Raw genomic sequence first — 17,220 nt, 5'->3', positions numbered from 1 at the left:
CAGATCACCTCGCTGGTGCCTAGTCTCCAGACACTGTAATTTGCAAAACTTAAGCCTTTCTTCGTAAGAGTACCCCTTTGTTCCATTCACTAATCTTGTTGCCCTTCTCTGTACTCGTTCCAGCAGCTCTACATCCTTCTTGAAATGAGGCCTCCAGACCTGTATACAGTACTCTAGGTGTGGCCTGACCATTGCCTTATACAAAGGAATAATCACCTCCTTATCCCTGCTGGAAAAATTCCTGTATATCATTGACAATACTCCATGAGCTACTCTTGCAACCCGTCTGCACTGCTCAGAGAACTTCATATCTGCCTGCACAACCACCCCCAAGTCCCTTTCATTCTCTACCACTGTCAGTGTAGTACCACAGAGTTGTTACGTTGCTCTGGGGTTGCTGTTTCCCATGTGTAGTACTTTACATTTGTCAATGTTAAACTTCATTTGCCACCTCTCAGCCCATCTGCTCAACCTTTCCAGATCCTGCTGCAGCAGCACAGTGTCAGTAGTGTCCTTGACAACCCTGCCAACCTTTGTATCGTCTGCAAACTTGGACATTAAGCTTGATATACCATCATCAATATCATTTATAAATACAGAAAACAATAATGGACCCAACACTGAGCCCTGAGGGACTCCACTAATAACATTAGTCCACGATGAGCAGTGTCCATTGATTACCACTCTCTGTCTTCTCCCCCTCAACCACCCCTTTATCCATAGCAGCAATTTGCCTCCAATGTCACACTGCTCCAATTTGTGTAGCAGTCATCCATGTGCAACAGTATCAAAAGCCTTTCTAAGATCCAAGTATATAATATCAAAGTTATTCCCTGCATCCAGTTCTTTTGTGACTGCATCATAGTATCCAATCAAATTGGTCAGGCAAGACTTCCCCTTAACAAAACCATGCTGTGTCTGAGCTATAACTGAAGTCTTGTCTAAATGATCCTGCAGTGCTTCTTTAACCAGTGCCTCCATTAATTTTCCTGGAAAAGAAGTTAAGCTCACAGGTCTATAATTACTGTCAGCCTTTGATCCTCCTTTCTGAGTGAATTGGGGTCACATTTGCACATTTCCAGTCTATAGGTACCTCCCCTGAGTCCAAGGAAGCTCTCATAATTATGGCTAAGGGTTTGCTTACTTCCTTTGCTGCCTCCTTTAATATAACTGGATAGATCCCATCCACCCCGGGTGCCTTTCTTGTGTTTATCTTCAACAGTTTTTCCTCCACTTTACTCCCAGTTATTTCGAAGATTCTGTAGCTTACTGCTAGAGTTGAATACACCTCTGGCATTCCCCTCGCTGAATAACTCCTCATGTGTGAATGTTGATGCAAAATATTCATTTAGTTTGTTAGCTACCTGAGCAGGATCATCAACAGTTGACCCATCAATATCAAGTGGACCAATCTGTTTCATCCCCTTCCTTCTAGAGTTTACATAAGTAAAGAACTCTTTGCTGTTTTTCTTTGCATCCCTTGCCAAAGATATCTCGTAATCTACCTTCACCTCCCTAACCTCCTTTGTAACTTGGTTGCATATCAACTTGTATCTATCATAGGCTTCTGTGTCATGTGTTAATTTGTAAGTATCCCATGCATTTTTCTTCTCTGCCATATGCCTCATTAGTTCATCTGACATCTATTTTGGCCTAAACCTTGAACAATATTTCTTAGTTGGTATGTAAAGCCTAGTAGCTTCCAAGATAAGTTCTTTGATTGCTTCCCATTTTGAATTTGCTGTTGGTAACATCATCAGTTGGTCCCACTGTATAGAATTTAAATACTGTCTCAGTCCATCGTAGTCGCCTTTACGGAAGCAATAACCCTTCCCTTTACCCCTAATGGTAGTTACCTCTTTGAGTAAATCCCACTTCAGCACACTGTGATCACTGCCACCTAGTGGTTCATTTATCTGCAGATTCTTAATGCATGAAGAATCACTGCTGATAATCAAATCAAGAGTATTACTCCCTCTAGTTGCCTCCCGAACATGCTGATGTAGAAAACAATCATCCAATAAATCCACAAAAGCCCTGCTAGTGTGTGAGTAACCAGCCCCCAAATTCCAGTCAATATCTGGGAAATTAAAATCTCCCATTATAAGACTCTCTGGTTTACTGGCCCACTCTATTTCCCTGTACAGTTTCTTATTATACTCATCAGAGTCATTAGGCCTATAGCATACTCCTACTCTCAATTTTGATCTCCCAATGCTTATGTCACACCAAACTGACTCAACACTGCACTGTCCAGCGATGTCGACTGGCTTCACTTCCTTGGTTTTTATGTGTTTCTTAACTAATAGCATAACCCCTCCCCCCTTCCTATCCTGTCTATCCTTTCTGTAGACATTGTACTCCCCAAATTGCAGTTCTGCATCCCTTATATCTGTGTGACACCACGTCTCTGATATCCCAACAATATCTGCCTTTGACGTTTTGAGCAATACCTCAAATTCATCAAATTTATTTACTAAACTCCTAGCATTGGTGTACACGCAAGTATACCTGCACCTGTTTCTATTCTTAGCTACCCTAACACAACCCATGTGTTTACTTGTACTGCAATGGCTCCCAGCAGTCTCTGAAATACCATGCATCTTGTTTTTCAGGCTTCTGCTCATTCTAATAGAAGCAGTGCAAGAATCTCTTTCACCTCTGCCAGTGGCTACTGTCAATCTATTGGTCTTTGTCTCCCCCCAAGCTAGCAGTTTTCCGACCCACCTAACACTGCCTCGATAGCATCAGCAAATATGTCATAAATATATCATCATCATCACGGCATACTCTCGGCATCATCACGGCATCATACTCGGCACGGGTTGAGTCCCTATTTAGATCTTGTCCTCCATTGTTGTCGATCTCTTGAATCTTGCATCATTTGTTGATAACTCTGAAAGCCTGTGTTTTCCTTTAGGCACTGGAGCCATTCTCTTTTGGGTCTTCCTGATGGTCTCTTATCTCCAATTCTTCCTGTCAGTACTACATTAGGCAGCCTGTGTTGTTTCATCCAGTTGACATGTCCAAACCACTGAAGTGATATATATATAATCACTTGAATATATCTAAAATATATTTAGAAACCAGTAAAAAAAATACCTTGGTTCACAGCTTCCAAAAATTTCAATAGTGGTTCTAAGTTGTTTTTCCAAAGTTCTGGAATGTCTTTTGCCAAAGGATAGCTACAACAACTTATCTGAACAGCCATCTAGAAAGGAAATCACGTTTACTAATCAAAAATTTCAAAATTAGTAAAATTTTTAATTTTACTAATTTCAAAAATTAAAACATTATACCAGATTTTTATGATATCATTTGAAGAAAAAAAGGAATACAATAAAAGAAATCAGAAAAATAATATAAAGTTTTTAATTAGAATGTGACAAATTTCATTTTATAAACATGAACTTTTTCCTGATTATAAAGGAAATAAACAATTTTTATAAACTGTGATACAATTCACTTCTAATTTATAATTTGCAATTTCAAAAAAACAAGCTATTTTCTTCTGAGACATGTTATGAAAATATTATAAACACACACATATATACACTGAGTGATCACTGAATTATGACCACCTACCTAATACTTTGTAGGTCCTCCTTTTGCCCTCAGTACAGCAACTATCCGACGTGACATTGATTCAACAAGATGTCGGAAGTGTTTGGGAGGTATGACCAACCAAGCGACTAGCAGTGCAGGTATGGAGGTGATTGGTGTATCCATAAGCCTGATATGCCTTTCCATAGTGTCCCACAAGGGCTCAATGGGATTGACATCAGGGGAGTTCAGGGGCCAATCGATATGCTGGAAGTCAGAATTGTGTTCCTCAAACCATTCCTACACAACACGTGCCCAATGGCTCGGCGCACTGGCATCTTGGAAGACACCATCACCAATAAGAAAAATACAGTGTAACAACAGGGTGTACACAGTCAGCAAGCAGTTGACGATAGCTGAGACCAGTGATACATTGTTCCACATGCACCAGGGGTCCAAGTTCCTGCCAGAGAAACAAGCCCCACACCACACAACCGCCTCTACCAGCCTGCACTTTTGATACCATGCATGATGGATCAAGAGCCTCATGTTGTTGATGCCAAATCCGTACACAGTGTGGAGTAAATAATGTGACTCATCTGACCAGCACACCTTCTTCCAGTCTTCTAATGTCCAACTTGCATACTCTTTGCAACAGGCGAGTCTTTTACGCGATAAACCTAGAGGATGCCGTAGGGGTCATCTGCTGGTATAACCCATACATGTGAGTGTGCGATGCATGGTCATACCAGATACTGTTCCAGGTTGGCCCATATTGTATTGGGAAGTCAACTCTTCAACAGTGCTGCACCTGTTCACCTTTATGAGTCGTCGCACCCGGCGCTCACCTCTAACATCAACCTTTCGCTGACCTTTATAGTTTTGCCGTCAGGTCATTGTTTGACCATTTTGATGCTAGTCCTGGCACACTTTAACAACGGTGGCTCTCGAACACCCCACAAGTTCAGCCATTTAGGAAATCGAGGCACCAGCTCGTCGAGCTCTCACAATCTGTCCTTTATCAAACTCCATTAAATCCTTCCTTTTATCCATCATGCGCACTCTCATATCTGACGGGGTCAACAGATTGCATTCTGTTTTCATAGGGGTGGTCATAATTCAGTGATCACCTAGTGTGTGTGTGTGTGTGTGTGTGTGTGTGTGTGCATGTACACACACACACACACACACACACACACACACACACACACACACACACACACTTTAATAAATCTGTGTCGATCAACCATTTCTGGCTATGAGGCTAATTTCTAGTGCCTTAAAAGGACTAAGCATCAGGTTATCAAAAGTAAAAAGTAAAAGTAAAGTGCAGCCATTATCAACCCACTGCAGGATGGAAGCCTCCTCAACAATTCATGCTGAGGGAAATGGACCATAATCTGCCACGCTGGTCCAGTGCGGGTTGGCAGATCGACCGTATTCAGCAGTCAGGGGCTTGAACCCCGGTCTACTCAAAGAGCGTGTGCTACTGCACTCCCGCTCCTGCCCACTCGGCTACGGAGGCCGTTATCAAAAGAGTATAGCATAAATATGAGACGCTTTGTTTTTAATGTGTAAGCAACAAATCAGTTGAATATATAAAATATAGTTAATACAATTAATGTACAAAATGGAAATATCCTTAAATGGGATGTTTCCATCCTGAGATTCCAGGAAACATCCTGGAATCTCAGACTAAACGTCTGACTTCAATTAATCATTAAATATCGGTCTGCTGACAAGGCTAGTGGGAGCCAGACGTGTTCAAAGCCACTAAGTGGATTTTTCTTATTTATTGATTTGAAATTATTGTTTTTCTAAAACTTTTGATTTAAATTTAGTAGTATAGCATTATTTTGTGATTTTCTGATTAATCTGGTCTATTTATTCTTTACTTGGCCTTGTAATTGCAAAAGTATCGGTAAGGGTATCAAATCCACGTGTTACAAGTTGCAGCTCCGCTGAACGAGAAGTTTTTTAGCCATATTCAGCCGCTTTATTGACCATTTTTTACATCAAATTATTTTCTATAAGTAGCTTAGGGACCTAGTCAGGATCGTTAGTTTATTCTGAATTGAGACAGCGAGATTTAGAAGTTAATTAATACTTAAGTGTCCGTAGATTTATCGTTCATAACTTGACACCTTTGTTATACGATACGTTATATTCCGAACTAGATAGCGTTAGTATAGTATAGTATAATATTGTCAATTAATCAGTAAAATCAATTAAACTTTTAAAATTCGTTGTCAATTAAATTGTACTTCTAACTAAATATATATAACAACTTAGATTACAAACGTAACATAATTAATTAATACATAACTTGATACAGAAGTTATATAAAGGGAACTCGTAGATAATTAATACTTGATACTGAAAAATATATATACCGTTATAACTGTGTTGGGATACAAGTTTAGGCTTATAATTTTGTACTGAAATTGAAATTTTATTGAAAGTAAATCGAAATCATGACTCAGACCAGAGCAGCAAAGCAAAAGGCTCAAGCTAATGGGAGTGCTGTGGCTCAGAGGAGAACTGAGTGGGGCAGTTGCCCTCTGAATCACAGCCTTTTAAAATGCACTGCTTGCATGATGTTTGTGGAGCAATCAGGTATGGGACATGATATTGCCATGGGGGATGTCTGTGTATGCACGATGCAAGGAGTGTAACGAAATCAGGCAACAACTCAGCGTTGCTATGGGCCTATATGAGAGCTTGAAGGACACGGTGGATGCCCTCGAAGGAACTAAACTGAGAGCCCATCAAGCTCTCAGCTGACCACATCAACGCCAGAGCTTGCACTTGTTCACGCAACACAGCGGCAACCCCCAAGGCAGAATGCGCTCGTCCCACAGGAACTAGTAGTTGTTGGTAATTCTATTGTCAGGGAAACGGGGAACACGCTTTGTAAAAAGGATAGGTGGAACAGGACCAGGGTATGTCTGGCAGGGGCAAAGGCTGATGACGTTGTAGAGCGGATATCATCTTTTAAGGGCACAAAAGGTGATATAGTTGTACACGTTGGCACTAATGATATCAAGAGTAGGAGACCGGCAGAATTGCTTAACAAGTACAGGTCACTGTTGAAAAAAAGCCGTGAAATAGGGTTGAATTTGAAAGTGTCTGCAATTTTGCCCAGACACAATAGGAGGGAGTATATGATGAGAGCCTTGTTGATCAATTCGGCAATGGAAAGACTGTGCAAGGCTCAAGTGGTAGAATTTTTTTCAGCCTGGACTGTACTTGTAAACAGGAGAGACTGCTTCTACAGGGATGGGATATCCTTAAATAGAAAGGGTGCAGGAATATTTGCTGATGCTATCAAGGCAGTGTTAGGTGGGTCAGAAAACTGCTAGCTTGGGGGGATACAAAGACTAATACATTAACAGTAGCCACTGGCAGAGGTGAAAGTGATTCTTGCACTGCTTCTATTGCAATGAGCAGAAGCCTGAAAAACAAGATGCAGGATATTTCAGAGACTGCTGGGAGTCATTGTGGTACAAGTAAACACATGGGGTGTGTTAGAGTAACTAAGAAACAAGTGCATGTATGCTTGCGAGTACACCAATGCCAGGAGTTCGGTAAATAAATTTCAGGTATTGTTCAAAGCATCAAAAGCAGATATTGTTGGGTTATCAGAGACGTGGTGTCACACAGATATAAGGAAGGCATAACTGGAGTTTGGGGAGTACAACGTCTACAGAAAGGATAGACAGGATAAAAAGGGAGGAGGGGTTATGCTATTAGTTAAGAAACACATAAAATCCAAGGAAGTAAAGCCAGTCAACATCGCTGGGTGCAGTGTGGTGTGACATAAGCATTGGGAGATCAAAATTGCGAGTAGGAGTGTGCTACAGGCCTAATGACTCTGATGAGTATAATAAGAAACTGTACAGGGAAATAGAGTGGGCCAGTACATCAGAGGGTCTTATAATGGGGGATTTTAATTTCCCAGATATTGACTGGAATTTGTGGGTTGGTCACTCACACACTAGCAAGGCATTTGTGGATTTATTGGATGATTGTTTTCTACATCAGAATGTTCGGGAGGCAACTAGAGGGAGTAATACTCTTGATGTGATCATCAGTAGTGATTCTTCATGCATTCAGAATCTGCAGATAAAGGAATCACTAGGTGGCAGTGATCACAGTGTGCTGAAGTGGGATTTACTCAAAGAGGTAACTACTATCAGGGGTAAAGGGAAGGGTTATTGCTTTCAAAAAGGCGACTACGATGGTCTGAGAGAGTATTTAAATTCTATATGTTACCAACAGCAAATTCAAAATGGGAAGCATTAAAAGAACTTATCTTGGAAGCTACTAGGCTTTACATACCAACTAAGAAATATTGTTCAAGGTTTATGCCTAAATGGAGGTGAGATGAACTAATGAGACATTTAGCAGAGAAGAAAAATGAATGGAATACATATAAATTAATGGGTGACATGGAAGCCTATGACAGATATAAGCTGGTATGTAACCAAGTTACAAAGGGGGTTAGGCAGGCAAAGGCAGATTACAAGAAATCTTTGACAAGGGATGCAAAGAAAAACAGCAAAGAATTCTTTACTTATGTAAACTCTAGAAGGAAGGGGATGAATCAGATTGGTCCACTTGATATCGATGGGTCAACTGTTGATGATCCTGCTCAGGTAACTAACAAACTATATGAATATTTTGCATCGACATTCACACATCAGGAGTTATTCAGCGAGGGGAATTGCAGAGGTGTATTCAACTCTGGCAGTAAGCTAGAGAATTTTGTAATAACTGAGAGTAAAGTGGAGGAGAAATTGTTGAAGATAAACACAAGGCACCCGGGGTGGATGGATGGGATCTATCCAGTTATATTAAAGGAGGCAACAAAGGAAGTAAGCAAACCCTTAACCATAATTATGAGAGCTTCCTTGGACTCAGGGGAGGTACACACAGACCGGAGATGTGCAAATGTGACCACAATTCACAAAGGAGGATCAAAGGCCGACACAAGTAATTATAGATCTGTGAGTTTAACTTCTGTTCCAGGAAAATTAATGGAGACACTGGTTAAAGAAGTACTGAAGGATCATCTAGACAAGACTTCAGTTATAGCTCGTACACAGCATGGTTTTATGGGGAAGTCTTGCCTGACCAATTTGATTGGATACTATGATGCAGTCACAAAAGAACTGGATGCAAGGAATAACTTTGATATTATATACTTGGATCTCAGAAAGGCTTTTGATACTGTTGCACATGGAAGACTGCTGCACAAATTGGAGCAGTGTGGCATTGGAGGCAAATTGCTGCTATGGATAAAGGGGGGGTTGAGGGGGAGAAGACAGAGTGGTAATCAATGGACACTGTTCATCGTGGACTAATGTTATTAGTGGAGTCCCTCAGGGTTCAGTGTTGGGTCTATTATTGTTTTCTGTATTTATAAATGATATTGATGATGGTATATCAAGCTGAATGTCCAAGTTTGCAGACGATACAAAGGTTGGCAGGGTTGTCAAGGACACTACTGGCACTATGCTGCTTCAACAGGATCTGGAAAGTTTGAGCAGATGGACTGAGAGGTGGCAAAGGAAGTTTAACATTGACAAATGTAAAGTACTACATATGGGAAACAGCAACCCCAGAGCAACGTATCAACTCTGTGGCACTACACTGACAGTGGCAGAGAATGAAAAGGACCTGGGAGTAATTGTGCAGGCAGATATGAAGTTCTCTGAGCAGTGCAGACAGGCTGCAAGAGTAGCTCATGGTGTCTTGTCAATGATATACAGGAATTTTTCTAGCAGGGTTAAGGAGGTGATTATTCCCTTGTATAAGGCAATGGTCAGGCCACACCTTGAGTACTGTATACAGGTCTGGAGGCTTCATTTCAAGAAGGATGTAGAGCTACTGGAACGAGGACAGAGAAGGGCAACAAGATTAGTGAATGGAACAAAGGGGTACTCTTACGAAGAAAGGCTTAAGTTTTGCAAATTACAGTGTCTGGAGACTAGGCACCGGCGAGGTGATCTGATAGAGGTGTATAAAGCCTTGAATGGTTTGAGCACACTCAATGCTGATGGGATTCTTCCTCTTGCTCAGAATAATCACCTGAGAGGGCATAAATTCAAATTGAGGAAAGACAGATGTAGGATAGACGTGCGGAAATTTGCCTTTAGCCAGCGGGTAGTTGGTTGGTGGAACAGACTTCCATCCCTTGTCGTGGAAGTTGATAGCCTAAATAAATTTAAGGCTCAGCTGGACAGGTATTTCGAACGAACGGAGGGGTGAAGTGGAAGTGTTTTTTTTTTTTTTTTTTTTTTTGGCTGATGCTGCATAAGCTTGCTTTCTTGCATCATATGCCTCTACTAATGCTAATGCACAGCAAAAATCTGTGTTTGTCACATATTGATAAACTTTAGTATATACTGCTGGACTAATTTTTGACACTCTTTAATAATTATTATTTACACTATGTCCACATTTCTAAGTTTATGATAATTTCAGATAATGCTTTAATTTCAGATAATGCCACAGGGAGTTAAAAAAAAAAAAAAAAACCAGGAAGGTTCAATTTGTCAACCCTGGCATCATTTTGACAAGTCGTGATAACATTTTCACTTCAAAAAAATTTTTCATTAAGCCACTATCATGCAGCAAAAGAATAATAAAGATGACAGGTCTTCAATATCCATTCCACAGAAGATATGGCCCAAGTGCTCTATCAGTTAATATTCCTCCCTAAACAACAATTCCAGATGAGCGAGTCAACTTTTTTCAATTTATCATGAGAATTTTTGACTGTCCAATAAACATACCAACAAATAATTTTATGGGAGTAAAATTTTGCTGAACTTATATCTCATATATAAGCTTTCAAATTCAAGGCTTATCTTATGCACCAACACACAACTGCTGACATTACAAAATTTCATAAAACTGGTGCATTGGCCATGGTTAATGCCATGGCCCACCCATCATAAAGAGTTATTCATTTATAAAATTTAATCATTAAAATATCATCATTCATTATCATCCAAATCTTTGAATACTACTGGCAATAAAATCAGTCTTGAATTATTTGATGTCCATTTGTAAAGTCCACGTTTATGCAGTTTGAAACAGAGGGTTAGCTATAAATATTTTCCTCACAAAACTGAATCAATATATTGCCTGCCTCATTGTGTTCATCCAGCCAATACTTTCCCCACAATCTGAAGCACTATTTCTTCTAATGCATGCTTAACACCATTGAAACATTTCTGTCTTGGTCTGTGTTAAAACCTATTACCCTTCATTAAGGATTATATATAGCCAGTGCCATAGCCAGGTATCACCATGGGGGGTGGGGGATGACGACAAGGTTTTTGAGTGGTTTTTTTTTAGCTAGATCTAGGAACTTATATGCATGGGTAGATAGGGAATATGCCCCTCTGCTCTCCCCCCCGAATACACCCCTGTATATAGGGATGTATTCAACATTAAGAAAAAGCATAATTCACTACCAATACACAAAGGGGGATCAAAAGGTGACATGACTAATTACAGACCTGTCAGCTTAACTTCTTTTCTAGGGAAAATAACATACTCTCTGTTTAAAGAGTTAATGCAGGACCACCTGGACGGGAATGCAAATATACTGCAGTCACAGCATGGATTTGTTAAGGGGAGATCTTGTCTGACCAATTTGATTGGGTATTATGATGTAGTAACAAAGAAACTGGATGCAAAAAATAATATTGATATCACATAGTTTAATTGCAAGAAAGCTTTTATGTGCAGTAGTATCAAAAATACTGCTGCACATAAAAGACTGCTGTACAAATTGGAGCAGTGTGGCATTAAAGGCAAGTTAAACCTATGGATAAAGGGATGTTTGAGCGATAGAAGACAGAGTGGTTATTAATGGACATTGCCCTCTGTGGACTAAAGTTATTAGTGGAGTCCCCAAGAATTCAGTGTTGTTTTCTTTATTTATTAAGGTTATTGATGAAGGTATATCAGGCTTAATGTCTAAGTTTGCAGATGTTACAAAGGTGGGCAGGATGATTAATGGCAGTAATCAGGGTAAGCTACTGCAACAAAATCTAAAAAAATTGGGCAGATGGGCTGAGAAATGGGAGTTGAAGTTTAACATTGACAAATGCAAGGTACTGTATATGGGTAGCAGTAAAACCAGATTAATGTACGAACTATGTGGTACTATATACCTTGGACTCAGGGGAGGTACCCATTGACTGGAGATGTGCAAATGTGACCCCAATTCACAAAGGGGGATCAAAGGCTGACACAAGTAATTATAGACCTGTGAGTTTAACTTCTGTTCCCGGAAAATTAATGGAGGCACTGGTGAAAGAAGCACTGCAGGATCATCTAGACAAGACTTCAGTTATAGCTAGGACACAGCATGGTTTTGTTAAGGGGAAGTCTTGCCTGACCAATTTGATTGGATACTATGATGCAGTCACAAAAGAACTGGATGCAGGGAATAACTTTGATATTATATACTTGGATCTTAGAAAGGCTTTTGATACTGTTGCACATGGAAGACTGCTGCACAAATTGGAGCAGTGTGGCATTGGAGGCAAGTTGCTGCTATGGATAAAGGGGTGGTTGAGGGGGAGAAGACAGAGAGTGGTAATCAATGGACACTGCTCATCGTGGACTAATGTTATTAGTGGAGTCCCTCAGGGTTCAGTATTGGGGCCTTTATTGTTTTCTGTATTTATAAATGATATTGATGATGGTATATCAGGCTTAATGTCCAAGTTTGCAGACGATACGAAGGTTGGCAGGGTTGTCAAGGACACTACTGACACTATGCTGCTGCAACAGGATTTGGAAAGGTTGAGCAGATGGGCTTCGAGGTGGCAAATGAAGTTTAACATTGACAAATGTAAAGTACTACATATGGGAAACAGCAACCCCAGAGCAACGTATCAACTCTGTGGTACTACACTGACAGTGGTAGAGAATGAAAGGGACCTGGGGGTGGTGGTGCAGGCAGATATGAAGTTCTCTGAGCAGTGCAGACGAGCTGCAAGAGTAGCTCATGGTGTATTGTCAATGATATATAGGAATTTTTCTAGCAGGGATAAGGAGGTGATTATTCCCTTGTATAAGGCAATGGTCAGGCCACACCTAGAGTACTGTATACAGGCCTGGAGGCCTCATTTCAGGAAGGATGTAGAGCTGCTGGAACGAGTACAGAGAAGGGCAACTAGATTGGTGAATGGGACAAAGGGGTTCTCTTACGAAGAAAGGCTTAAGTTTTGCAAATTACAGTGTCTGGAAACTAGGCACCAGCGGGGTGATCTGATAGAGGTGTACAAAGCCTTGAATGGTTTGAGCATGCTCAATGCTGATGGGATTCTTCCTCTAGCTCAGAAAAATCACCTGAGAGGGCATAAATTCAAATTGAGGAAAGACAGATGTAGGATAGATGTGCGGAAATTTGCCTTTAGCCAGCGGGTGGTTGGTGGGTGGAACAGACTTCCATCCCTTGTCGTGGAAGTTGATAGCCTAAATAAGTTTAAGGCTCAGCTGGACAGGTATTTCGAACGAACAGAGGGGTGAAGTGGAAGTGGTTATTTTTATTTATTTATGTTACTTTTTTTTTTTTTTTTTTTTTTTGGCTGATGCTGCATAAGCTTGCTTTCTTGCATCAAATGCCTCTACTAATGCTAATGCTAATGCTATACTCAGGGTAGTGAAAACTGAAAAAGACCTGGTCATAATTGTACAGTCAGATATGCAGTTCTCTGAGCAATGCAGACAGGATGCCAAGAGAGCTCATGGTGTTTTGTCTATTATATATTTTATTTTTATTTTTTTTTTATTTTTGTGTTTTTGTATGGGTGGCTCCTAGAACAGAAGTTCATCTCCGCCTCGTTGCTCTGTTCAGTTTTTACAGACTCTGTCAAGGTAAGGCCAGTGTGTCGTGTAAAAAAATAAAATAAATAAATATAAAAAAATAAAAAATAAAAAAATAATATAAAATATATAAATATAAAAAATATATATATATTTTTTTCCCCCAAACCAAATCCACACAGAAATATCCCAGGTTGGACGAAGATAGAAAAGGAAGGCGAGAAAGAGGGGGGGGGGGGAATAGTTTTTCATCCCGCACGGGAGAAAGTTGATTTTGATTTGGTAGTTGTTGGCGCATCGGCTTCTGTGGCCATATTGCACCTCCCAAGGTTTTTGCAGTACTTTGATCCAAGCCCGAGGCGGGAATCGAACCCGCGACCTTTGGGTTGCCAGGCAGGTACTTTACCCACTCGGCTAGCCCGGTCGGCACGGGAGAAAGTGATAGGAAAGAAAAACTGTTTGTGAGCTTATGTGTGTGTTCTGTAGCGTGATGTTGTGTTTTGGCCTTTTGGCTACCTGGAAGCGGTGATCACCTGGACGACTTCCTCCAGGTACTCGTCCCTAGCAGAAGGAGGGCAGGGCCTCCCCTACTATCTGCACACCCTCCTCCCTGGGGAAAGAGTTCCCAGGGAGGGAGGAAAGAAAAACTTGTATAAGATGAAGAGAGGGAAGGAGTAAAGAGGAGAAGGACTATCCCAGCCCAGGGAAGTCCCAATTCAGGATGGATTGCTAGAACAACAACGCAAAAAAAAAAAAAAAAAAATTTAAATAAAAAATAAAATAATAATAATAATAATAATAATAATAAATAATAATAATAAAAATATAAATAAAAAATAATAAATAAATAATTAAAAATATATAAAAATATAAAAATAAATAAAATAAAATAAACGTATAGTGTGAGAGAGAGAGGAGCTTTCCTGGTCTGGGGAGCCCCAGCCCAGGTCAGAACACGAGAAAAAAAAAGTTTAAATCCCACAACCTGGTCAAGGAAAGGAATAGAGCATCGCCCAGGATGTCAGCAAGTAGAATGATGGAAAAGAAAGAAAGAGGGAGGGTTTTTTTTTTTTTTTTTAATATTAATTATCCCACACGGGATGGATAGGAAAAGGCTAGCAGGAGAGTCCTAGGACTACTAGTGCTAGCAGATCATGAGAAGAAGAGAGAGAGAAAGAGAGGAGAGAAAAAAAAAAAAAACTAATTTCTTCCCATGCAAGACAAAAGAAGTGCTGAGTCGGCATTAAGCCAAGCAGCCATTAGTTATTGAATTGCAGAAGCTTCTAGGATGAACCTCCTTCTAAGCTTGAATACCTCTGCCGCAAAGTGCTGTAGTGCACCTAAGTTCCTTTTGGAATGGACCAGGAGTTCTACTTGGTCAGGAGAAAATCCCGAAATTGCTGCCTGGAGTTGTTATCTATGGTCCTCGTAGATAGTACATTCAAAGAGTAGATGTTCCCAACTTTCGACAGACCCACAGAAACAGAGATCGGTATTTAGTAGACCTAGTTGGTGGAGTTTCTGGTTGAGAGATCCATGTCCAGTGACCAGAAAGGAGGTTTCCGTGCTGATTGAGAACCACTTGTTGACCGCTTTGCTGGTTGTGAATGTGACATCAGGTATAAATGTTCTCGTAACAACACCTTTTGTGGTCGTGTCCCATCTTGCTGCCAGAAATTGATTAGCTCATTATAGCAACGAGCTCTTTCCTGTTTGGTATCACTGTCCAGGTTGAGTTCAATATCCAGTATTTCAGTTGGGATTCTTTTCTTCAGGCGGTAGGCAAGTCCTCTATAGATAAGGAATAGATCCAGGGGGATGTTTCCAGATATTACTTGCAACACTGCAGTTGACACAGTTCTACAAGTGCGATGGGTAGTCGTATATAGGAACTTTGAGCGGCAGGGATAAGGAAGTGATAATGGTCAGGCCACATCTTGAGTACTGCATGCAAGTCTTTTGCCTTTAGCTAGCAGGTAGTTGGCTGGTCGAACAGACTTCCATCCCTTGTTGTGGAAGTGGATAGCCTAAATAAATTTAAGGCTCAGTTGGACAGGTATATCGAACGAACGGAGGAGTGAAGTGGAAAGGTTTTTTTTTTTTTTGGCTGATGCTGCATAAGCTTGCTTTCTTGCATCATATGCCTCTGCTAATGCTAAAAGTCTGGAGGCATCATTTTAGGAAGGATGTAGATCTGCTGGAATGGATGCAGAGAAGGGCAAGGAGATTAGTGTCAGGAACAAAGAAGTGCTCTTACCACAAAAGGCTTCAATTCTTCAAATTGCAGTGTCTGGAGACTAGGCACCTGCGAGGTGATATGAATGAAGTGTTAAGGCTTTGAATGCATAGCAAGCTCAATGCTGATGGCATTCTTCTCTTGCACAGACTACACACATTCAAATTGAGGAAAGACAGTTGTAAAATAGATGTGCATAAATTTATCCTTAGCCAATGGGTGCTTGATAGCTGGAACAAATTTCTGTCTGTTGTGGAAGTTGATAGCTTAAATAAATTGAAGGAAAAACTATTGGAGCGAATGGATGGGTGAAATGGGAAGTGTTTTTTTTTTTTTTTTTTTTTTTTTTGGTTGATGCTGTATAAGCTTGCTTTCTTGCATCATATGTCTCTACTAATGCTAATAGATTAACAGTAGCTACTGGCAGAGGTGAAAGTGATTCTTGCACTACTTCTATTAGAATGAGCAGCAGCCTGGAAAACAAGATGCAGGGTATTTCAGACTGCTGGGACTCGTTGCGGTACAAGTAAACGCATGGGTTGTGATAGGATAGCTAAGAATAGAACACAGGTGCATGTATACTTGTGTGTACACCAATGCTAGGAGTTTGGTAAATAAATTTGATGAATTTCAGGTATTGCTCAGAACATCAAAGGCAGATATTGTTGGGATATCAGAGAGATGGTGTCACACAGATATAAGGAATGCAGAACTGGAATTTGGGGAGTACAATGTGTACAGAAAGGATAGACAGGATAGGAAGGGAGGAGGGGTTATGCTATTATTTAAGAAACACACAAAATCCAAGGAAGTGCAGCCAGTCGACATCGCTGGACAGTGCAGTGTTGAGTCAGTTTAATGGAGACACTGCAGGATCATCTAAACAAGACTTCAGTTATAGCTTGGACACAGCATGGTTTTGTTAAGGGAAAGTCTTGCCTGACCAATTTGATTGGATACTATGATGTGGTCACAAAGGAACTGGATGCAGCGAATAACTTTGATATTATATACTTGGATCTCAGAAAGGCTTTTGATACTGTTGCACATGGAAGACTGCTGCACAAATTGGAGCAGTGTGGCATTGGAGGCAAATTGCTGCTAGGGATAAAGTGGGAGAGGGTGAGTGGGAGAAGACAGAGAGTGGTAATCAACGGACACTGCTCATCATGGACTAAAGTTATTATTGGAGTCCCTCAGGGTTCAGTATTGGGTCCATTGTTGTTTTCTGTATTTATAAATGATATTGATGATGGTATATCAAGCTTAATGTCCAGGTTTGCAGATGATACGAAGGTTGGCAGGGTTGTTAAGGACACTAATGGCAGTATGCTGCTGCTGCAACAGGATCTAGAAAAGTTGAGCAGATGGGCTGAGAGGTGGCAAATGAAGTTTAACATTGACAAATGTAAAGTACTACATATGGGAAGCAGCAACCCAAGAGTAACGTATCAACTCTGTGGTTCTACACTGACAGTGGTAGAGAATGAAAAGGACCTGGGGGTAATTGTGCAGGCAGATATGAAGTTTTCTGAGCAGTGCAGACGATCTGCAAGAGTTTTTTTTTTTTTTTTGTGGTAGTTGTT

General features: G+C 40.5%; 1 protein-coding gene across 1 annotated transcript in view; it reads right to left on the bottom strand.

Moving 5' to 3' along the window:
- LOC150080550 (carboxypeptidase D-like) overlaps positions 1–17,220 on the bottom strand; it is a 297,430-nt gene that overhangs the window by 139,546 nt on the left and 140,664 nt on the right. The window contains 1 exon segment of the mRNA XM_090380730.1: positions 3,103–3,211. Coding sequence (XP_090236856.1) covers positions 3,103–3,211 — 109 coding nt within the window.

The sequence above is a fragment of the Mastigoproctus giganteus genome, chromosome 9 (assembly GCF_048544385.1).
Source record: "Mastigoproctus giganteus isolate SK-2022 chromosome 9, ASM4854438v1, whole genome shotgun sequence".
NCBI classification, from domain to species: Eukaryota; Metazoa; Arthropoda; class Arachnida; order Uropygi; family Thelyphonidae; genus Mastigoproctus; species Mastigoproctus giganteus.
This window is presented reverse-complemented; position numbering and strand designations above follow the sequence as displayed.